This window comes from Mus pahari, chromosome 1 (assembly GCF_900095145.1).
Source record: "Mus pahari chromosome 1, PAHARI_EIJ_v1.1, whole genome shotgun sequence".
Taxonomy (NCBI): Eukaryota; Metazoa; Chordata; class Mammalia; order Rodentia; family Muridae; genus Mus; species Mus pahari.
In genome coordinates this window covers 8,335,039-8,358,785 of record NC_034590.1, presented here as the reverse complement: position 1 = coordinate 8,358,785, position 23,747 = coordinate 8,335,039, and the positions used below count along the sequence as shown (strand labels likewise).

The following is a 23,747-nucleotide window of genomic DNA, read 5'->3' as shown; positions in this document are numbered from 1 at the left end:
GGNCAGAGGCAGGCAGATTTCTGAGTTCGAGGCCAGCCTGGTCTACAGAGTGAGTTCCAGGACAGCCAGGGCTACACAGAGAAACCCTGTCTCAAAAAAACCAAAAAAAAAAAAAAAAAAAAAAAATGGCTAGAGTCAAGACTGAGTTCCCACAGGACACTGCTATAATCCTGGCTGCCTGGAAGCTCGAAGTATATAGTCTGAGGCCATCCTGGTCTATAAGAAAGACATTGTCTCAGAACTAAAGGAACAATCACTGTCCTTGTCAGTGCCTCCTGGACACAAGTGACGGAAACCTGGTGGCTACACCCCACAGGGCCCCATGCACAGTGGACACAGCCTTGCTGAGCTGCCCTCTCCAGCCCTGAGAGGATGCAGAGCCGCAGCACGTCCCTACCGCAGCCTCAGCTCGGAGGTGGTGGCGTAAGGCTTGATGAAGCTGTCCTTTTCAACGTCGGAGGCATCACTCTCGGACAGGGATCTCTGGCGAGGCTGGGGAATGGCAACTGTCTGTCCAGTCAACGTGGTTGCCAGGATGGCTGCAGCCAGAGCAGACCTACGAACAGAAACATGCCGAAGAGGTCCTGAGCAGTGGGCACCCAAGCTGCAGGCTGACCTGGCAAGGCTAACCTTGTCCACTGCGGGTGCTGATCACCCACTGACATCTCTCGAGCGACCATGATGGCCCATCGGAATCCCCATTTATCTCTCATGTTGACTGTATGATCAAATATATGCAATCCTTTTTAATAGCAACTAAATGATTTTTCTAGTCCAGTGGTTCTCAATCTTCCTAATGTTGCGACCCTTTAATACAGTTCCTCATGTTGTGGTGAACCCCAATCATAAATCATTTCATTGCTACTTCATAACTTTAGTTTTTCTACTGTCATGAGACCCCCAGTGAAGTCACAGTTGCAAGGTTGAGAAATGTTGACCTGGTCAATAGGGTGTTACACCAGGTTGTAAATCTACATAGTCAGACACGCAAAGCCTATATTCAAATCGTTTTCTTACTAAAATAAAGATCAGAATGAAATTTTAAAAAATGAGATACAGGAAGACCTAAGCCAGGCGTGGTAGCACACATCTTTGATCCCAGCAGCACTTAGGAGGCAAGGCAAGTGGATCATTGGGAATCGGAGGCTACATTGGTCTACACAGCGAGTTCTACATAACCTGGGCTAGATAGACCCTGACTTAAAAAAAATAAACAAAAAACAAAACAAACAAACAAACAAAAAACCATAAAGAGCCAGGTGGTGGTGACACATGCCTTTAATCCCAGTAATCCCAGGAGGCAGAGGCAGGCAGATTTTTGAGTTGGAGGCTACATTGGTCTACACAGCGAGTTCTACATAACCTGGGCTAGATAGACCCTGACTTAAAAAAAATAAACAAAAAACAAAACAAACAAACAAACAAAAAACCATAAAGAGCCAGGTGGTGGTGACACATGCCTTTAATCCCAGTAATCCCAGGAGGCAGAGGCAGGCAGATCTCTGAGTTCAAGGCCAGCCTGGTCTACAAAGCAAGCTCTAGGACAGCCAGGGCTACACAGAGAAACCCTGTCTCAGAAAAGTAACTAAACACATGTCTGTATCTCCAGTATTAGCTGGCCAGCCAGCCTAACCCAAAAGGCAAGCTTCTGACTCAGTGTGAGATCTGGCTCAGAGCACCAAGACTAAGAACAGAGGAAGACACCACCCAACAAACTGCACACTCACATGCATAGAAACCACACACCACACACTAAACTGCACACTCACATGCATAGAAACCACACATCACACAAGCACACATTAAAAAACTCCACAAACCCAAAACAAAACAAGAAATCCCACTGCCCACAGAGCACTGCCATGTTACTGACCCCACCGTCCACTGAGCACTGCCCACCGAGCCCTGCTGTGTTACTGACCCCACCGCCCACTGAGCACTGCCCACCAAGCCCTGCTATGTTACTGATCCCCCTTTTCCTGTTTGCTCTTGTCCATGGACCTGAGACCTTTACTCTTTGCTAAGGTCATCTTAAGTCCAACCCTCTGTGCTTGGTTCTTGAAACACTGAGCAGCTCCAGAGAGACAGGGTAAAAGGCTGCCTTTGATCATTTACAGCCAGCCTTTTCAAACACACCCAAGCTTAGAACAACCTAAAGAACCGCGGATGAGGTGTCAGAGGAACCAACCAGGTACTAAAAGGGAGAGAACTTTTTGTCCCATCCCCTAACGTGGGGGGGGGGGGGTTGGAGGAGGAGCAAAGCTACTGGTGACAATGACCAATGACCATTCATCAGCTGTACACAATGAAGCTTCCATATACAAAAGAGCAGTGTGTGTGAAGCCCTGGCTTCTATCACCAACACCCATGCCCCAAAAATGAGTGATGGTGGAGAGCCTGCTGATGGAGGGCGCCTGTGGATGGAGGGAGCCTGCGGATGGATGGAGGGAGCCTGTGGATGGGTGGAGGGAGCCTGTGGATGGATGGAGGGAGCCTGTGGATGGGTGGAGGGAGCCTGTGGATGGGTGGAGCCAGCAGATGGAGGGAGCCTGTGGATGGGTGGAACCTCCAGATGGAGGGAGCCTGTGGATGGAAGGAGCCTGTGGATGGAGGGAGCTGTGGATGAAGGGAGCCTGCAGATGGAGGGAGCCTGTGGATGGGTGGAGCCAGCAGATGGAGGGAGCCTGTGGATGGGTGGAGTCTGGATGGTGGAGCCTGTGGATGGGTGGAGTCTGTGGATGGTGGACTATGTAGGAACATCCAGGAAGAGGAATAACACTTCCAGGTGCTTGGACAACTAACTCCATGGAGACAGAAACACTTGTGTGTGGGACCTTTCCACACCTTACCCTATTGATCATTTCATATGCCTATTTGTGTCCTTTAAAACATCCTTTATAAAGCAAGACATGGGGACACACACTTGGGAGACTGAAAGAGGGGGATCACATGAGTCTAGAGCCAGCCTGGGCTAGCCTACCTCAAAGAAAACCAAAATGAAGAGTAAAACAACCTCCATAATAAACCAATAAAACATGCAAATCCAAGGCTTCCGATGAAGCCACATCTGTGGATAAGACCTGATGGACGGGCAGGGGCTGTGGCTAGAGAGACAGATGCTTCAAGACCAAAAACTGACAAGACTTCACAGCCAGTGACAACCAACCTCTGATCTGGCCTAATCTTGTGCCTTCAGGAAACTCATGGGACATATTCTTGAACTTGAGAGAATAGTGGCTTCCACAAACCTTAAGAAAGCTGTAAGCCTCCATATGAAACCTACAGACTGTCCATGTTCGGCAGTAGCCTGCCTCCCCAGTGTCTCTACCACTGTATTTGGCAAATGCATTGATCTATGACTTCCTTTTGCTCTCTGACTTATACAAATTAATTACTCTCTTCTACACTGAAGCATAGCATTCAAGGTAACCAGAATCCATATTTCTGGACCACTCATAGTCAGCTCAGGACCTGAATCCCGTTCCCTGGCCAGAGCCACTCATTTCCGGCTCAGAATAAACTATCTCTTTTTCCAAGGGCTGTGTTTTGCATCAAGTTCTCCCAAGATCTGTGAGCACTCTTATCAAATCCAAACAGAAAGACAGGATTGTGAGAACACCAGCTTACTTCTGGGTCAGAACACAGGCAGAACCACCGGGCTGTATCTGGTTATCTGAAGTGGGGGCAAGGCAGGGGAGGCTGAGCCGATGTTACAAGCAATTGTGAGTTGTCCCACGTAGTTGCTGGGAACTGAACCCAGGTCCTCTGCCAAAGTAGTGCATGCTCTTATCAGATGAGCCACCTCACAGGTCCACCAGGCCCGTGGAAAGACTTTCTACTGAGCCCGCAGCATGATGACCCTGAAGCTACCACCTCAGTTGTTTTGCTGACAAGGGAAGGAAAGATAACCCTCTGGGTGTCCAGGCTGCATAAACCCGAGTCTCACTGATGCAAGACAAACACTGACGAGCTGGGCAGACCACCTCGCCAGTGGGGCTACTGCCATGACATTCTAAGCGGTGATCGATAGCTGAACCTCACGGGTGACCCAAAATAGGGATGACCACAAGGTCCTCTCACGGTGCTACTGAGAGGGTGGAAAAGACACTGCTCGTTCAGTACCCACTGGGCTACTTGGCACAGAGTGATCACTAATAAATGGCTCTCTGTGTGATGGACTCGGTACTGCAGGCAAAATCAAACACTGTAACAGCACAGAGTTCTTTCCTCCTCTAGTGCTGAGGATGGAATCCCGGAGCTCCGTGTATGCTGGGCAAATGCGGACTCACCGAGCCCTATCCCCAGCCCTCAGGGTTTATGTTCTAATCAAATGCACAGTAGCAAAGATCACATAGAAAGGGGCCCTCTAAAGTGGAATTAGCTCTTAGTGATCGCTAATAACCAAATCAATTTGCAGATTAAGAACCAAGTAGCAGTGGACTGAAGTGATGGCTCAGTGGGTTAAAGAGTGCATACCGCCCTTGCAGAGGATCTGATTCAGTTGCCAGCACCTACACTGCGTGGTTCACAACTACCTATAACAGCAGCTCCAGGGGACACAATGTCTTCTTCTGGATTCCAAGGGTACCCAAATCCAACTACACACACATACACATACACACACACACACACACACACACACACACACACACATACACACACACACATGCTCACATACATGCACATACACATACAAAGGCATATACACATAGTTTATAATTTTTGTTTTGTTTTGTTTTTCTCTTTAGTCCTAGCTGTCCTGGAACTCACTTTGTACTCCAGGCTGGCCTCGAACTCATCCACCTGCCTCTGTCTCCTGAGTGCTCAGATTAAAGGAGTGTGCCACCACCGACTGCCTGGCTACAAATAAACATTTAAAGGACAACAACAACAACAGCAAATCAGACTATCTAGGCACAGTGGCTCACACTCTTGGGAGGCTGAGGCAGGAGGACTGCTTTGAATGCAAGGTCAGTTTGGGCCACAAAGCAAGACTCTATAGAAAACAAATAAAACAAGTCTAAAGTTTACAAGTGTCTAAAGTCTTGGCAGATATAGTGGTCCCAAGAATGAAAAGACAGTTGGCTGTGGGCTACACTGAACACGAGGCGGTTAGGAACACCAGTTCCTGGCATGGAATATGTTCCTTCCTTTTAACACAAAGTAGGTTTGGTTGGTGGTGGTAGGGTTTTTTTTTTAAGGCAGAATTGTATCTATTTTTGTTCTCCTAAAAATACTGTTAACCTGGATGGACACTAAGCTGAGATGTAGAGCACATGTTTAGCATGCACAGGCGCTGGCTTCCACTCCCAGGAAGAAAAGAGGAAGCGAGGAAGCAAGGAAGGAAAGATGGAAGGGAGGAATGGAGGAAAGACATAAGGAAGGACAGAAGGGTTAACTTAAACTTAGTGCTTCATATTTAATAGACACCAACTGCATCCAATCCTGAAATCTGAGATCTTCCATTGAAGGTACCACACCCCAAGCAAGTCTACTGATGCTCAGAGAAGCCAGACTAGTGCATCGAGGAGCAGAGGTAAATACGGCAGAGCGTATTAGTTTATACCTCTACTTGTGGCCTCTTGGCCAGTATGAGCAGTTCCAGGGTTCAAGACTTGATGGTCAAGCACGGGGGGGGGGGGGGGGGGGAGGGAACCCTTCGTGCTGCTCACCTTGAGACTTACCTGGGCCTCTCTGGAGAAGGGTTGGGGCTCCGGGGAGGGGGTGTGCGTGGCACAGCTGGCTTCGGAGCGATGCTGGCTGCTGGGAGGAAGCCATGGATGATGTGGTTCTGCACAAATGAAACCCAAGGCAGGTCACCGGGAGGAGAAAATCACCTGGCTCCTGGGCCACCATCACCTCCCAAGCTGAGGCCACTAGAGATCTGGCCCCATGATTTACACACACACACACACACACACACACACACACACACACACACACACACTGCTGTTTCCAATCCCCATTGGTGAGGCAAGGGCACTCATTGGAGATCTGGCCCCATGAGATCTGGCCCCATGAGAGTCTCTTTACACACACACACACACACACACACACACACACACACACACTGCTGTTTCCAATCCCCATTGGTGAGGCAAGGGCACTCACTGGGGCACATCATGGCTGTCCGTTTCATTCACACTTTCCTGCGCACGTCAGCTTTCCTGACCGATTTCGATTGTCAACTGAACTGGGTTAATCCACACCTACTGTGTTATGAAGCACACCTCTGGGTGTCTGTGGGAGGACTTTTCCAGAGAGGATTAAGTGAGCTGGGCTAATATACCATAAATATGAAGGGAATCAACTCATGGAGCAGTTTTCTGCAAGACAGGAGTGAACTCCCGGCTAAGAGGAGAATCCTGACAGGGAGGCCACGATTCCTGTCTGTGGCAGACTCTGGACATGAAGGGTTCTTTGAAACACAAAGTCTGGGCTTCTGGAATTTAATGCTCCCTGATAGCGTTCCTGCCTCGCTCCTACCTCAGGCTTCAAAAACTGCACACGAAGGCAGGAGAGATAGTTCAGTGGTTAAGAGCATTGTCTGCTCTTCCAGGGGTCCTGAGTTCAATTGCCAGCAACCACATGTTGTCTCACAACTATCTGTAATGGGATCTGACTCCCTCTCTTGCTATGCAGGCATACATCCAGACAGATCACTCATATAAATAAATCTTTTTTTAAAAAAACCGCACTCGAAGGCCTGGAATTACTCACGAACTGGCTCCGGCGGTTCCTGCGGAAGCTGAGGAGCATCCTGGCTGAGAGCTGAGGGCTGCGGGCTGAGCCGCCGGCGCTGGACTAGCTGGACGATAGCCCCGCAGCCCGCACAGCTCCCCACAGCCTAGCTCCCCGGACCCCCGACTTTACAACAAGCAAGTCTCACATTGGCTCTGTTTTCAGTATCAGCCAATCAGAGTCAATTTTACTGCCACCCGTTGCTCTTGACAACCCAGCCAGGCGTCATTCAAATTCCAGCCAGTGAGGAAGCAAGCTGAGCCTTCCGTTCCGTTATTGGCTATAGTAGACGTCAATCTTTTACCTATCACCCAATAAGACGCTGACCAGGGCGGTCAGAACTTTAAAGAGGGCTCCGGGGCTGTGGGAACTCGGAAGTGGCACGTCCTCCGGTGAGGTCCACGGAGATTCTAGACCCCGGCGCAGTGAGCTTCCCTGCCTTTGTAGCCCTGGACAGGCACCGAATAGAAGAGCCATCGTAAGCGTCCTGTTATGACACCAGATCTATGGGAGGTGCTTACAAAGAGGGACAGAGTCACTCAAACAGAAATCTCCCGGTTTTAGCTCGGGGTGGTGGCGCCCAGCTGTCATCTTAGCACTTGGGCTGCTGAGTTCAAGTCCAGCTTGAGCTAGCAGTCAACTATCAGTGCAGAGCCAAGTCTGATAAGACCCAGTCTTATTTTGAAAATAAATAAATAAATCTCTTGAATTCAGACTTCGATTGAAGTAGTTCGATGCCTGAAAAGCCACTCTACAGATCCTGTCAAAGAGGTCCGGACTTCGTGTAGAACTGTGTGCAACAGCGCCTGCTCTAGTGAGACCTTGCATTTTCCTCATTTAGACCAAAACGGCGGATGGAAAGGAACCCCGCTGATGGTACCGGTCCGGTCCACGTGCCACTGGGGCATATTGTGGCTAATGAGAAATGGCGCGGGTCCCAACTGGCTCAGGAGATGCAAGGTCAGTGAGCTGTCTATCATACCCCTTTCTTCCCAGCTCGTTAAAAGAGGGAGAGAAATGCTGGGGTATGGTGATGTTCCTTTGCAATCCCAGCACTCCTGAAACTGAAGCAGGAGAATCATTGCGTTAGAGACCAGCCTGGGCTACATAGCAAGTTCAAGGCCAGCTTGGGCTACGAGAGCTTGTCTCAAAATAATTACATAGACTAAAATGAAAGGAGACTGGAGAGAGAGCTCAGTGGTTAAGAGACTGGCTGGTCTTACAGAGGATCATGGTTTAATTCCCAGTACCCACTTGGTGGCTCAGGGGATCAGACTCCTCCCTCTTCTGGTCTTTGGGGGCACTAGGCTCTCACATGTGCACAAACATATGCAAGCAAAACAAACATATAAATCTTTGGGTTTTATTTTATTTTATTTAAAAGAAGGCTTAGGATGGGTGGTGGTGCCACACGCCTTTAATCCCAGCACTTGGGAGGATCAAGGCCAGCCTGATCTACAGAGTGAATTCTAGAACAACCAAGGGCTACACAGAGGAAACCCTACCTCAAACCAACAAAAAGCGGGGTGGGGGCTAGAGATGACTAAATCCCCGCCATCTATCTCCATTAGGCTGCTCATTACTGCCTGTAATTCCAATTCAAGAGGATTTGATGCTTTCTCGTGGCCTCTCAGGGTACCTGCGTGCACGCACACGCGCACATGTGCACACACATACACACACATATTTTTAAAATGAATCTTCACACATAAAATGCATTTTAACTGTTGCTGCCTTGTTACCTGGAATTTCTAAAAACTTATTTTCTTGTCTATTTTTTAGGGAAAGTTAGACTCATTTTTGAGGAGGGCCTGGCGTCAGCAGATTTTTACCTGTCTAGCAAATCTTGCATTCTCTATATCACTGAAGCAGATTTGGTGGCCGGACATGGCTACAGAAAGAGACTTGCTCGATTTAGAAATGTAAGTACCGAGGTGCTAAAATCTAGCATCCCCTCTCATCAACCGTCCCAAGCGCTGAGTGATAGCTTTCTGAACCTCACAAGGAGCTGTGTTCTTCTCTTTTGAAGTCCTCACATCTTCAAGGGATTATAATAGTTGAAAAAACCCAGATGAGTGACCAGTACTTCCCGGCAGTCCAGAAGTTCACTGTGCTAGACCTTGGAATGGTGCTTCTTCCAGTGGCCAGCCAGTCGGAAGCATCCTGCCTCATTATCCAGTTGGTAAGTACCAGACTTCTCCTTTATGATCTCCCATGATGCTCAATTTACCTCAGATCCTGACTTACCAAAGCTGCCTTGATTACAGTGGCGTTGATTTCTCAAAAAAAAAAAAAAAAAAAAATGTTTTTAAATTTTTTTTTCTTTTTTTGGTTTTTCAAGACAGGGTTTCTCTGTGTAGCCCTGGCTGTCTTGGAACTCACTCTGTAGACCAGACTGGCTTGAACTCAGAGATCTGCCTACCTCTGCCTCCTGAGTGCTGGGACCATTATCCTGCATTTGTACTGGGCAAGATAGCACTGGGCCACTTTGTCCCATTTGTACTTGCCGCTGCTTAAGTAGCCGCATTTCTTGGTTAGTTTTTGCATCCACCCCCCACCCCCGCCTCGACCCATAGGGCCAGTTTAGCCCCCACTGCCCTTGAACTCCTCCTGATCCTCCTGCTTCTACCTCCCAGGTCCTGGGGATCACAAGCATTTCCGATACTATGCCTAAGCTTCAGCACTTCTGTGTATAGGCTTCATGCATTGATCTCTTTACAACAAATAAACTAAAAAAAAAAAACAAAAAAACCCTGAGGCTGGGGGATGGCCCAATGGTTCAAACACTTCCTACACAAGAATTGAGGACCTGAGTGTGACGCCCCACCCCATCTGAAAATGCTGGACCTGAGGACACAGACTTGTAATTCTACTCCTGGAGAGAGAGACAGGCAGATGCCTGTGGCTTGCCAGCCAGCCAGCCGAGCCTGGTCAGCCAGCTACAGGCAAAGGAGAGACCCTGTTTCAAACCGCGTGGTGCATGGAGCCTGAGGAACACGCAAGGTTGACCTCTGGGCTCCACAAGCATGCAGACAGTGCTGGCTTCCTTTCCTTTGCCCTGTTCCGGAGTTTTCCGCCTGTCTGCTCTTTCTACTCTCCTAGGGAGCCTGTTTTCCTTTCGATCCCAGTTTCACTGTGGAGTTAGGGTGGCTTGGCACATTGTAGCCCAGGCTGAGTTCTAACGTGCAGTGCTTCCTGAGTACCGGGAGTGTAGGTGCTAATGCCATGCCCACTGCTCCTGGGAAAGGTTTTAAAATCAGTGGCATGAGCTGGCAAGTTGTGCAGAGGGTAAAGGCACTTGGTACCTGGGCTCTGAGTTCAATCCCTGGAGCCCATATGGTGGCAGAAGAGAAATTGTCTTCTGACCTCTACATGCATGCTGTGGTACACACGTCTCCCCCCCCCCCATAGTGTAAACTAGCATTTCCACCCACAACAAACCCCAGAGTTCACAAAAGTCAAATAAAATACATAAATAAATTAGTGTTGGGAGGCAAGATCATGGAACATGCCTACAAGTCCCTGAGAGCCAGGAGGATCATAACTTCGAGGCTATCCTGGGCTACACTATTTATATATAAACTGAATGGCATGGAACAACTGTCTTAAGGGGCTAGGGACGTGACACAGCAAGCAAGCCACACAGACATGGGGGGCCAGAGCTCATGTAAAAAGCCCGCTAGGGAGGTGAAGACAGCAAGATCCTTGGAGTTCACTGGCCTTTCTACTTTGTGGGACTCTGGGTTTAGTAAGAAACACCCCCTCCCCAAATAAGGTGGAGAGTAATAGAGGAAGACACCCAATGACCACCTCTGGGCCCCACACCCAGTCATGCACACATGTACTGCAGCACACATGTGTACATACATAAACACACACACTTTTTTTTTTTTTTAAATAAAAACTACCTGTCCACCAGAGGGCGCTCACATCCTTTTCCTTTAATTTTCCCATTCAGGTTCAAGAGCAGACCAGAGAGCCCAGCAAGAACCCTTTCCTCAGGAAAAAGCGCTCCATGCTCTCTGAGCTCTCCCTTGTTCAAACTGTGCAGCAGATCCCAGGGGTTGGGAAGGTTAAGGCCCCCCTTCTGCTCCAGAAGTTTCCGAGCATCCAGCAACTGAGCAATGCTTCCGTCCAAGAACTGGAGGAGGTTGTGGGGCGCTCGGCAGCACAGCAGATCCACACCTTCTTCACCCAGCCTAAGCCACAGCAGCCCCGCAGCTGACCCTGCCTTCAGACTTCAAACTACAGCGTCTGATTTCCATATTTAAGAAGAAAAGGTTCTCCTCTCAGTGGCAATAAGCTAAAGACAAGCAGAGGTCCAATGAGGCTCACAGTCACCCTGCCTCGTCGTCTGTCCAGGCAGCCGCCTGGTGGGGCTTCAGTGTCACGGGTGGCACTGGCCACTTCCTGCTAAGATGAAGAGGGTCTCACAGAGAGCATCCAGAGACTCATTCTCAGCAGCAGCCAGCTGGAGCAGGTTTGTACAAGACCCTTTACCCTGCCTCTGTCACTGAGAGGCCCTGTGAGGATCCTGCGCTGAGTGGGGAGTGTCCCTGATCCCAGTGTCGGGGCTACAGCTCAGGTCTTCTCCACACTCCTCAGGTACCTGTGCTCTGGGAGTTTCTGCTGGAGTCAACAAACGCCTTTCCTCCCTCATAACCCCTCCCTCCCTAATCAACACAAGAAAACTATGTAGTGCTTTGGATGAGGTGGAAGAAATAATTCCGATGAAATAAAAGAAAAAAGAAAAATTAACTCAAACAATGAACATGACTTTATTTAAATATTTATACAAACAGAGCCCCAGGGATAGCGGGCACACTTTCCTTAAGGCGTTTGCGTTCTCCAGATATTGCACAATAGAAAAATATTTAAATTCTTGTTACATTACTAATTAAGATCCACAGGCTATATCCTTAAACTTATCACTTAAACTGTGTCAACCGTGACTCTGTCACAGTGTCATCCAACCTATAGCCCCAAAGTCAAGTAGGTAGATACATCTTACAAAGTCAAGTAGGTAGATACATCTTACAAAGTCAAGCAGAGCTTTCAACTTGAGTAAGTTTACGTCTTTACCTTGTAAACTGCGAAACTACTACTTAAACCAAGACTCTTAAAATACATAGTTACATACCTCCTACTTTAAACAAAAAGAGCAACGTTTTGAGTATCAAACAGCATATTATCTACCCTGTAGACAGTATCTCCTAACACTGCCATTGTGTTAGCTACTGGTCAGTATAATATAACTGAGGGAAGCTGGTCCTGGAGGAAAGAAAGGCAAAATTGGCACTAGACTTTATCTGGGAAAGAACAGTCAAATTATGCAGGAATGACAGAAGATGTACCATTTCATCTCATGAATCCCCAAGTACTTAAAGCAGCCTGTTTCAGTTTTGTCTGTGCAGCCCCAGCTGCCCTGAAACTCACTATGTTGACCAGGCTGGCCTCAAACTCACAGAGATCTTCCAAGCAGCCTGGTTTTAGTTAACACCTCTAACCTGCCTCCACTCAAGAGTCACTTGAACTTAAGAAATCACTATTATCCAAATCTAAACACTCAGATATAGTACCAAAGTAGGTGGTCCCAATTCATCTCTCACGGTGCCTGAATATCATAATCACAGCCATTAAAAACAGCAATAGCAGCAGCTGGGTGATGGTGGCACACACCTTAATCCCAGCACCTGGGAGGCAGAGGCAGGTGGATCTCCAAGTTCCAGGGCAACTTCTAGGACAGGCAGGGCTACACAGAAAATTGTCTTGGAAAACCAAAAAAACGGCTAAAATATTCAGGCTCTTCTATGCCCTGCTTTATAGAATAAATAACTGCAGCAATGTGAAAATCCCCATGCGGCCGGGTTTCTCACCAATTTCTAGAGATCTCTCTTTCACGTTCACAAGCACATCAACGTTTACAGTCTGAGAAGATAGGGTTGGAGGCCAGTCCCATCACGGCATGGGAGGTTAGACAGCCGTGGCGACCTCGGAGTGGCCTGTCCCGGCTCCTCCCTTCAGTACAGAGAGCTGTCGGAGTTGAGCAGGCTGAAGGGGGTCGGAAGTTTCTTCTTGTTTTGCGACCTTGCCAGGCCAACCTCGGGGAGGCACAGCGTGCTGGCCGACTTCTGTCTGTTTTTACTGGTGCCCCAACTCAAGAAGGAGAGCTTTTTTGAGATCTTCTTGGTTTTGTCAGCTTTGTCATCATCGTCCATGGACAGGCATATCATGGAGTAAGTTTTCTGCATCCCCACAGAGTAAGTGGCACACTTATTATGCTGTTCATGGGGAAGGAAGAAGAAAAGTGTAAGGCATGGCCAGACAGTAACGAGGGGCAAATCCGACACTCGGGATGCTCCAGGTGGAGTTGGGGAGGAAGGAGGAGGAGGAGGAGGATAACTTCAAGACCAGTCTTGGCTACTCAGTGAATTGAAGGCCAGCCTGAGTCACAGCAGATGTTGTACTAAGAACCCAAAAGTTTGAGGTTCACACTGTACACCAATAGCATCCTTTCTGAAGGAAGGGTGACAGGGGGCCAGCGAGATGGCCCAGTGGATAAAGGGGCTTGCTACAAAGCCTGGTGACCTGAATCCCATCCTCTGAACCTACCTGATAGAAAGAGAAAATGGCTCCTGTGACCTCTGCATGCACACTATGGTATGCTCACACAAATGTAAAAAAAAAAGAAAAAAATCAGGTTGATAGAAATCTAAACTTTGGATGGCTTATAGAATTCTGCCCTGAAAGGTTAGGTCAGAAGGTAAAGCGTCCACACGTGGAAAGAGAGAACTGATTCTGACACGTTGTCCCCTGATCTCCACATGTGCTCCATGGAACACACGCCCCAAAAATCAAACTCAGAACTCTGTAAAGCAGGCAGGGGCAGTGTGTGCTACACATCTTCTCATTCCGGATGCTAAGGGGGGGGATCGAGAGCTGTTTGAATTTTGTTTTTTTTTTTTTTTCGTTTTTCGAGATAGGATTTCTCTGTATAGCCCTGGCTGTCCTGGAACTCACTTTGGAGACCAGGCTGGCCTTGAACTCAGAAATCAGCCTGCCTCTGCCTCCTGAGTGCTGGGATTAAAGGTGTGCACCACCACGCCCGGCAAGACTCCCTTTTCAAAGACCCCCAACGGGGCATTCGATCCTGAAAAACAATGAAACCAAATTCTCGAGCCAGATTCCAGGACTCTGAGCATCTCTGACCCTCCACCTGCCTTAAGTCGGCCTTCTCCCATGATAACGGCTTCCTCACAAACACTGTCAGTTCTCTTCCTCCCGCCTCTGGCAGGATGTCGGCTCCAGTTCCACCATGTGCCCCCCTGCCTTTCCTACCACCATCCTTCAAACAGCTCGTTTACAGCTTGAGGCTATTTCCCAAACTGACTGACTGGCTTCCCTGACCCCATGGCACTCTGCATGACCTCTGACCTGGCATGCCAGTCTTCTCCTGGTCCCGCCAGCCCTTTGTTCCTACATGGCTCTTATAATCCCCTCTGTTCACCCCCAACTATTCAACACATATTCCACCAGAGAGCCATGCCCTATGACGAATAGTGATGGCCTCAAAGAATGGGCCCCCACACTGCCTGGATTCCACGCCCCTCCTCCAGGTACCAGCCCACACCCTGCATTCCTGCCTCACAGCCATTCTCAACAGACACGGCTCGCTCTGCTATCCATGCATGTCCACATGCACACACCCACACATTCTTTGAGAAGCTTCGCTGACCCTCTCTCCTCCCAGGACCACTCCAGGGTCTGCCCCCTTCCCGGGCCTTCCCTTCCCTCCCTGTGCTGCTGCTTCTGTTGTTTGTACACGGTGGGCTCCCTGCCTTAGTCCCCAAGCCTTCCTGCCCCCTGCCTGAGACTTTCAGGGCACTTTCTGGCAACCATGGTCTAACTGAAAACCTACTGCCAAGGACACCAGGGCCAGAGAGGGTATTAACCAGCAGAAGCCACACAGCTTGCTGACAGTTGGGGCCTGATTGCAGCTCTACATGCCAAAGCGTGGATGGATTCTTTCCATGGTGTTAGTAGTCTCCAAATGTGCTCTAGGGAGGAGTAGGGCTCCCACCATTCAAAACAAAGAGTAGCAGGTAAATGATCCGGATGGAAACAGCCCTTTGCTTGTTCTCACTACTTTGATTGATGTTTTTCCATCACAGGGAAGGAACGGAGGACATGCTAAGCAAGCGTTATATTCTGAGCCACATGTCCAGCACTCGCCATCGAAGTTTGTTTTGCAGGAGAGTCGTCCAGGAGCTGGAGAGACGACTCAGTGGCTAAGAGCACCTGCTGCTCTCCCAGAGGTCCTGAGCTCAGTTCCCAGCACCCACGACAGAAGGCTCACAACCAGCTGTAACCCCAGCTGCAGGGGCCTGCCACTTCTGGCACCTAGCACCCGTACTCGCTCACGTAGGCACACATGCCCACACTCGGACACACACCTACCGTAGTTAGAATTAATAACCAGAGACCTTCTAAAAGCAAGCAGTGGCCAAGTGTCATTATCTGAAGTCTTCATTGGCTACAAAGAATGATCAGAACAATCATGGGTATAGGGCTAGTGAGATAGGCTCAGTGGTTAAGAATGGCTTCTCTTCTGCTGGGCGTGGTGGCGCATGCCTTTAATCCCAGTACTTGAGAGGCAGAGGCAGGCGGATTTCTGAGTTCGAGGCCAGCCTGGTCTCCAAAGTGAGTTCCAGGACAGCCAGGGCTATACAGAGAAACTCTGTCTTGAAAAACCAAAAAAAAAAAAAAAAAAAAAAAAAGAATGGCTCCTCTTCCAGAGGTCCTGAGTTCAATTCCCAGCAACCACATGGTAGCTCCCAACCATCTATAAAGGTTCTGATACCATCTGGCATGTAGGTGTGCATGCAGACTGAACACTCCTATATTTAAAAAGTACATAAATAAATATTTTTTTAAAATCATGGGTGTCATTATCACACCTATTATATAAACAAATGGCTCTGTGTCCTGTTGTATGGGCTTTACCTACATTATTAACTCATCATGGCCCACTCAGACCCTAGGATACAGTTCCTATCTCCCCACTATCTTGAGCTTCAGAGCTATTCATGGACTCACATAAGATCCAAGACTGTTTAAGGCCAGGATTCAAATCCAGCCAGATTGTGTGCTGAGCGACTTTTAAAACCATGCCACGTTGGGCAGCAAGAGTGATAAATCAACTTTTTAATCAGTCATGGGGGCACAGCAAGCTCTGTGGAGTCCAGACTCCTGACAGCGTTCAGGACCACGCACAGCTGTCTGCTTAACCTCTGCTCAAACATCTGTTCCTGGCTGTCACTTGGTTGCCTGTCTGGGAACACCATAGATTTTGGGTATGTGTCCACAGCCCACAGCGTTCTCCATGGTTTCCTAGTGTTCTGTGAGTCTAAACTTCCTCATCTTCTTGTCTTTATTTATTTTTGGCTCTTTCAAGGCTGCCCTCACTTTGGGAGGCTATGGAAACTTGGTTACTGTTGCCTAGCTGGCAGAAATGGATGTGCCCAGGTGAGCCTTGAAGGTGGTAGATCTACCAAGATGTGGAGACAAACAAGCCAGTTCCGGCTGCCACGCCTTCCTCATCATGATGAACAGTGTTCCCTGGAGTCATGAGCCATGACAAACCTCTCCTCTTGAGTTGTTTACTTCTGTGTCCTTTCTTCAGTCACAAGGACATGAACTTAACTAACACAGCTCCTAATGCTGCATATGGTCACAATGAACACACACACACACACACACACACACACACACACACACACACACGTGAGCACATTCGGGCAGTCTACACCACTTGGCCAGATATCCATATCCTGGCAGCAGGTATCATTTTAAAACTAACACTGGACTACATCAGCACCCTCTGTGAAACCTGACTGGCTTCCAATCTCCACCCCTGTCAACAAGCCCCGCCCCATTTCCTGTAATCCACTCTGGTCATGGCATGACGGCTTAAAGGGCTTCCTCTGTCCCTCTGGCACAGTCTGTGCTCCTGCTGGTGCCAACCTCAGCACACCCTTATTTTCTTTCTTTCTTTTAAACAATTATTTATTGTTATTGTATGTGTACGAGTGTCTGCAAGGTCCAAGGAGGCCTGAAGAGGGCGCCAGATACAGCGTCCAGCTGCTGTGTGGGTGCTTAAGACAGAACCCGGGTCATCTGCAAGAACAGCAAGAGATCTCAGCTGCCGAGCCATCCCTCCTCCGGCACACCTCTTACTTCTAGCCACTCACACCCGAGTCAAGCTCTGTCAGCCTTATACCCACTGCTGGACACTGGACAACCCTGGTCTTCTTTTCAAGACCACACCTATGCTTTGCTTCTTTGTGCAAGTCTGGAGAGAAACCCTGGGCCCCTGGAAGCTCCGGCTTCCTGCTCAACCTCGTGGTCTCTCCTATCATGACGCCATCTACCTTACCACATAGCCACTAGATCTGGATTCTCAACCTCCTACGTTGTGAGCTGAACAAATCCCTTCGTACCATAAGCCTCGGGTCTCTTGTTATAGCAATGAAAAGCCGACTAATCTGCACGCAAGCTTAGGCTCAGAGTACTGTGAATGAAAGTTGCTACGGTGTGAACAGTCTAAGGTACATTGCTAAGTGTGACAAAGTGCAGAAGAGAATTCTTTGGCGTCACCTCCTTTCCCTGGGCAAACACTCAAAGGCTCTAATGTCACACGTGAACTTACAGAAGCACCAAACTCTTCCCCAGATCTCACTGGGAATGACTGCCATGGTCTCTTAGCCCTCCTGTATAAACCAACCATCTGTCCGTCTGTCTGTCCCTTCCTCCCCACCCCCATCAGTCTGGCACAGGGTCTCACAGCGTGTCCCAGGCTGGCCTGGTCCTCACCATCCCGGGTGATAGAATTCCAGGTACATGATATGCTCGGCTTTACCTGAACATTTTTTTATGGCATTACCCTGTGATTACAGAGAATTTCATCGGAAAAACCAGTGGGCTAATTAATCTGAGATTAAAAAATAGAGCCGGGAAGTGGTGGCGCACGCCTTTAATCCCAGCACTCGGGAGGCAGAGGCAGGCGGATTTCTGAGTTTGAGGCCAGCCTGATCTACAAAGTGAGTTCCAGGACAGCCAGGGCTATACAGAGAAACCTGTCTCAAAAGACCAAAAAATAAATAAATAAATAAAAATAAGAATAAAAAATAGAGTTTTCAGTTCATCTCTTTGACCCAGAGCAAGCGCTTCCTAGGATGCTGAACAGAAGAGACCACGGGATGGCTTCAGATGCCTCTGCCATACTGCACAGGTGGGAGACAGGGAACCTGACATCTCCAAGGGCCATCCAATAACCTCCCCCACTCATTATTCACCATGAAGGGTGCTTGGGCTCACCATGGACGACGTGGAGTCCAGGAGGCTCACGACCTTCATCTCAACCTCTTCTCCCCCAAAGCTCTTCAGCAACTTCATAACCTCACTCACTGTCAGCCACTTGCAATCCACGCCTTGAATGGAAACAATATAATCTCCTTCCTTGGCCCCTGCAAGCTAAAAAGAAATGTTTGAATAAATGTCAGAGATTAGTCATTACATTCCGGAATGTGTCCCCAGACTCACGGTGCAGGCAGCCACTAGTGTAAGTCTGTCTTTTGATTGTTTTTGTTGTTTCTGGGTTTTTTTTTTTGGTGGTACACCCATATGCTAATTAAGTGCTCCAGCACTGAACCCTACATAAAGTTTACTACAAGAAATAAAAATTCAAAATTCATCTGAGGGGTGGTAGTGGGTAGGAAGCATCCAGAAGGTCAGACCTTAGACATGGCCAAACCCCAATGTCCAGGCCGCTGGCTCTGACTCCTCCCTGTCCCCTGTTGGTCCTCCCACTTACCGAAGCAGAGCAGTGAGGATCCAGGAAGTGTACCTGGACTGGGGTGTTCCCTCGTAAGGTGAACCCCAAGTCCCCTTCCTCCACTGTGAAGTGAATGCCCCGAGGAGGTGACCATCTCTTGCTGGCCGAAAACACAGACAGGGGACCCTTGGGAAGAGAGGATCATGAGGTGAATCTTTGGGGGCTGAATCGCTATGCAGCCTACGTTGGGCTCAAACACATGGATTCGGGGAAAACGCTCCTGCCTCTGTTCTCCAACCAGCTCCGTTGTGCCTAATGTCACAGGGGGGCAGTGTATGCTGGTGCAATCAGAGAAGAACAATATTTACACTGTTTCTAACATATCCAGGATATTTGAAATAAGATCATCTTATAGAAATTCATTCATATTCTCTCTTACTGGGGCTTTGTGCATGTTAGGCAAGAGCATTGTAACTAAATTATGCCCCTAAACCTACTAATAATCTTAATAGGGCCAGGCACGGTAACACAGGCCTTTAATCCCAGTACTCAGGAGGCAGAGGAAAGAGGATCTCTGAGTTCAAGACCAGTCTGGTCTACATAGTGAGTTGAAGACAGCCAGGACTACACAGAGAAACCCTGTCTCAAAACAAAACAAAACAAAACAGAAAAAACAACAACAAAAAACAACCAAAACAAAAGAAAACAAAAAACAAGACAAAATAATAACGTAAATTCAGTAAAAAGGTTCAAACCCCTTCATGTGATCTCTGGAATAAGTGGCCGACATACCAGCTTCTGGAAGAAGTCTGTCACTGTCACTTTGGAGAAGTCGGGGAAGGTTATTTTGACCTCTCGTTCAGTTTTTGCTAGAAAAGAAGGTTAGAATTAGGGTAAGTGTGTGTGTCACAGAAAGTCATTCCTGAAAACTCGGGTCTCAGGCCTCCCTCCAAAGACACTAACAGAGTCCCCTTGGCTTAAACACATAGTGGTGTAGACAGCAAACCCCTTAGACCTGGCCCAGGGAGGCCACACTTTCCACTGGGACATTCCTATGAGCTTTAAACCTTTTGAAGTGGGGACAGAGAAGACCAGACACAACTCTATGTTCCAGGAGCTTGTTCATAAGCAGTGGTTCTCAACCTTCCCAAAGCTGCCACCCTTTTAATACAGTTCCTCATGCTGTGGTGATCCCAAACATGTTGCTACTTTATATATCTTATCTTGTTACTCCTGTGACTCATAAAGAAAATGTCTGTTTCCCAATGATCTTAGGCGACCCCTGTGAAAGGATTGTTTGACACCCCCCCCAGGGGTCATGGCCCACAGGTTGAGAACTGCTGTTCTAGTCACCACAGCAGACTCTCTTCATTCACACGGTAACCCCTCAGGGCCTTAAGGGTGCTAACAGCCCACTAGAGTGGTAAAGCCACCTTGTGAGCCACTGTTCTTCACTCCGCCATGGAGTTTATGTCTCTCCCTCCTGGGGCAGAGGGGAGTGCTGCATCTGAGTGGAATCCTTGAGAGACATTTGTACTTCCACCAGATGTGGGGTCGCCCGGGACAAGGACTTAAATCCCTAAGAATTTCCTTCTTGCCTGCATTTTGTCCTTGCTGGAGATCAAATGCAGGGCCTCACAAACTAGGAAGTGCACAGAGCCACGCCCCCACACCCTCATTGGAGGATTCTAGGCAGGTGCTTTACTACTGAGCCACGCCTGTAGGACTCTAAAGCACCTTGCCACTGAGCTACACCCCAAGTGCTTCCTCATCTCTGACACAGGTACTATTAACAGGCCCTCTCCAGTGCTAATGCAGATGGCCGTACTGAGGCTGGCAGACCTCATATGTTAATATTGATAGAGAAGAGCCCAGGAGTCCAGCTGGAAGAGGTCTCTCTAGGAGACTAAGAGCAGAGGTGTCAGAAACAAGGAGGGTGAAATATGTATTTTTTTTGGCTCTCATCCAGTTTCTGGTACATAACTCCCTCCCCACAGCAGGCTATAGGAACTAATACTTCTGCCCTCCCAGGCAATCCTAAAAGCTCTAATCTTTCTTTTTTTTTTTTTAAGATTTATTTATTATATGTAAGTACACTGTAGCTGTCTTCAGACACCCCAGAAGAGGGAGTCAGATCTTGTTACGGATGGTTGTGAGCCACCATGTGGTTGCTGGGATTTGAACTCTGGACCTTCGGAAGAGCAGTAAGGTGCTCTTACCCACTGAGCCATCTCACCAGCCCAGCTCTAATCTTTCTATCTAGGATCTGGCCATAGAAAATCTGACAGATGCTTGTCTGACAGCAGGTCATGAGATCTGTCCATTCCAAAGGGACCTGCCCCATTCCTTGGAGTGGGGAATGATTCGGAGGTTCCTACATGACCAGCTAGAACTGGTTTTTCGTCTATATCCTCAGGAGGGTCCCAAGTCAATTGGATTACCCTCCATTTTCCAACTCTAATTTCAAAAAAAAAAAAAAAAAAAAAGAAAAAAGAAATCAAATCTCACTGTAGCTGGTGAAGTCCTGCAGAGACATTTCCCAGCACAGCAGTAACTGTCTAGGCCACATCAACACTGCAGGAAGTCATACCTGGGAGATGTTTAGAAATGTTGGGGCCACAAAAAGAGGGAGAGAGCGAGGCCAGAAGTAGAAACAGATACTTGTCCCAGGTGGGGACATTTGGCTTCCAAGTCAGGGAGGCAGAAGAGAAAGAAGACTGCCAGTGCAGTCTCAGTGGAATCTGCAGGCCTCGGACCAACAAGTAAGGCTCCAGGCATTTCTGCAAGAGTGAGATCACTAAAGCCCAGAGCAGGCCTGAGACCCATGAGGAGGGCTATACCCAACTAAATCACAGAAAGCAGAGCCCAGGAAAAGGCTGGGAGGGTGGGCTGGGAAGGAAGATCAGCAGAGGGCAGAGCAAAGCAAACTTAGGAACACAAACCAAGACTAGGAGTGAAGGAATCCTAAGGCACAGAAAAGGAGGCAGGGACTGAGCGGAGGCGGGGACCGAGGCTAAAACACTCTGGAGGTGAGGTGGGAAGGAAAAGGTAGAAAGGGTTAAGAGCCTCACCTCCTCCTTAGGCCCAGGCCGAGGCTGGCCTTGAATTTAAGGCAATGCTCCTGCCTCACCTCCTCAATACTAGAATTACAGGTATGTCACTACATCCAACAGAGGAGTAGCACTAGGTCTCTCCCCGATCCAAACAAAACCAGGCACCTGGTGGGCAGGCCTTGCACGAACCCTGCCAGATGCCAGATAGCCAAATAAATACAGGCTGTGCGGCACCCACACTGCCGGGGCGCTAGACAGTTCCCGCCACTCACGAAGGACATCTGGAGCGTCAATCAAGTTCAGAAGGTCGTCATCCTCTCGGTGCTGTGTGTGCTTGAGCTGAGTGCGCTGATGGGCGGCAGACAGCACATCCCGGAGCACCTGAATGTCACGCAGCTTCTTGCACAGGTTGGCCTCCCTCAGTGACTCCTCGTGGAAACCAATGGCCCGGTGCAGATGTCCCTTACCTGCAGAGAGAAACATCTCTCAGACCAAGAAAGGCCCTTCTGGTTGAGTGACTTAAAAAAAAAAAAAACAAAAAAAACACAAAAAACAAAACTTTGTTTGTTTGTTTGTTTGTTTGTGTATTTGATGAGGTAACTTCTTTTTTGAGAGGGGAGTGGAGGGAGTGTTATTCTCAAATACCCCAGGCTGGCCTCGAACTTATTATGTAGCCAAAGCTGACCTTGAACTATTGATCCTCCTGCCTCCATCTCCCTCTATCTGGGATCCCGGGCATGGTTTATGTGGTGTTAGGGATCCCACCCAGGGCTGCATGCATGCTAGGTGAGGCTCTAGTAGCTGAGCAGCTAGGTTAGCCATTGAGCAGAGCTGCAAAGTAAAGCAGGAGTCTTAGGGATACATGACAGGAGAAAGTTCCTGAGAGAAAACCAAGTGCAAAGGCCCTGGGGCAGGAGCATAACCAGGTCTTCAAGGAAAGTGGGCTCTGACTGGATGGAGGGTGGACAGAAAGATAAATCAGATCAGGGCAAGGACCGGATCACTGCTGCCATACACGTGCTGGGAAGGCCAGGGAGGGGTCTATTAGGATGTGAGCAGGGGACTAAGGTGACCAGAGTCTGCAGGAGCAGAAGTGAGAAGAGCAGCTATAATATATGCTAGGGCTAGCTCACAAGGCTGTGCGGGGTTCGGTGACTCCAGCTAGGGTGGTGAGAGAGGAGTTGAGAGCAGAGCCATGTGATCTGCTGACAAGAAAGGCAGTGGGAATGCCAAGCACAGCCAACACACTCCAGAGGGAGAGCCTCTCTCATCAACACTCGGCAGAGAACTAGACCAGGATTCCGCGTTTCCAGCTGCCTCTCGCTACTGGTAAAGCATAAAAGCAACAGTAGGAGCCAGGGCACACCAGCATTGGGAAGCTGAGGCAGGGGGATGGCGAGTTCAAGGTTGGCCTGGGCTACAGAGCTGGGCAGCTTACCAAGAATGAAAATGAAAATGAGGGCTGGAGAGATGGCTCAGCGGTTAAGAGCACCGACTGCCCTTCCAAAGGTCCTGAGTTCAAATCCCAGCAACCACATGATGGCTCACAAACATCCGTAATGAAATCAAAATGCCCTCTTCCAGGGTGTCTGAAGACAGCTATAGTGTACTTACATATAATAAATAAATATATAAAAAACAAACAAACCACACCAAAAAAAAAAAAGAAAATGAAAATGAAATGAAATAAATAATGAAATGAAAAAAATAAATAAATAAAGAAGGCAGGGGGTGGGTTGAGTGGTGATGTGTTTGCCCAGCATACATGAGGTCCTCTGTTCAATCCCCAATTCTGAGAAAGAAGAAAGGAAGAGGGGAGGGGGAGACTCAGGAAGCTGAGGCAGGAGCTCACAGCAAGCCCGAGTGGCCTGTGCTGTCTCAAAAAGGAATGAATGACCAAATAAATGAACTGAAGAGAAAGAAAACTAAAGGCAGGCAGATCTCTGCAAGTTCAAGGCTAGCTTGGTCAACACAAAGACTTTAGGTCAGTCAGGGCTACATAGTGTAACCTGTCTTAAAGAAGAAAAGGGAAGGGGAGAAGAGGGGAGGGGAAGGAAGGGGAGGGGAGAAGAGAGGGGAGAGGAGAGGAGAAGGGATGGGAGAGGGGAGTGGAGGGGAGA

General features: G+C 48.6%; 3 protein-coding genes across 4 annotated transcripts in view; 1 reads left to right on the top strand and 2 right to left on the bottom strand.

Annotated features, from left to right (window-relative positions):
- Cep89 (centrosomal protein 89) overlaps positions 1–6,862 on the bottom strand; it is a 42,201-nt gene extending 35,339 nt beyond the window's left edge. The window contains exons 1-3 of one of the 2 annotated variants that reach the window (XR_003845388.1): positions 6,721–6,861; positions 5,685–5,791; positions 398–556 (exon numbers count right to left, since the gene is read on the bottom strand). Coding sequence is in view for 1 of the 2 variants with exons in the window: in XM_021203819.2 (XP_021059478.1) it covers positions 398–556; positions 5,685–5,791; positions 6,721–6,759 (305 nt within the window). In the remaining variant the exon portion in view is untranslated. Of the gene's footprint in view, positions 1–397; positions 557–5,684; positions 5,792–6,720 lie in introns of both variants that reach the window. The other variant, XM_021203819.2, reaches the window with a different exon arrangement.
- A 250-nt stretch (positions 6,863–7,112) lies between these two features.
- On the top strand, positions 7,113–11,465 carry Faap24 (FA core complex associated protein 24). The gene is made up of 5 exons (XM_029548122.1): positions 7,113–7,219; positions 7,583–7,701; positions 8,524–8,663; positions 8,771–8,923; positions 10,700–11,465. The coding sequence occupies exons 2-5, from the start codon at positions 7,596–7,598 to the stop codon at positions 10,964–10,966; spliced, it is 666 nt and encodes a 221-aa protein (XP_029403982.1). The 5' UTR covers positions 7,113–7,219; positions 7,583–7,595; the 3' UTR covers positions 10,967–11,465.
- Positions 11,466–12,452: 987 nt separating this feature from the next.
- Positions 12,453–23,747, bottom strand: part of Rhpn2 (rhophilin Rho GTPase binding protein 2) — a 56,287-nt gene continuing 44,992 nt past the window's right edge. Inside the window, exons 11-15 of the mRNA XM_021215585.2 lie at positions 21,900–22,094; positions 19,367–19,443; positions 18,614–18,760; positions 18,118–18,273; positions 12,453–13,022 (exon numbers count right to left, since the gene is read on the bottom strand). Of these exons, the coding sequence (XP_021071244.1) occupies positions 12,762–13,022; positions 18,118–18,273; positions 18,614–18,760; positions 19,367–19,443; positions 21,900–22,094 (836 nt within the window). The 3' untranslated portion in view covers positions 12,453–12,761. The remainder of the gene's footprint in view (positions 13,023–18,117; positions 18,274–18,613; positions 18,761–19,366; positions 19,444–21,899; positions 22,095–23,747) is intronic.

What these genes read in the sequence shown, in the direction of transcription:
- Faap24 (XM_029548122.1), top strand. Translation starts at nt 7,596, where the DNA reads ATGGAAAGGAACCCCGCTGATGGTACCGGTCCGGTCCACGTGCCACTG. An exon ending in ACTGGCTCAGGAGATGCAAG is followed by an intron (nt 7,702 to 8,523) that starts GTCAGTGAGCTG and finishes TCTATTTTTTAG; the next exon opens with GGAAAGTTAGACTCATTTTT. An exon ending in CCTGCCTCATTATCCAGTTG is followed by an intron (nt 8,924 to 10,699) that starts GTAAGTACCAGA and finishes TTTCCCATTCAG; the next exon opens with GTTCAAGAGCAGACCAGAGA.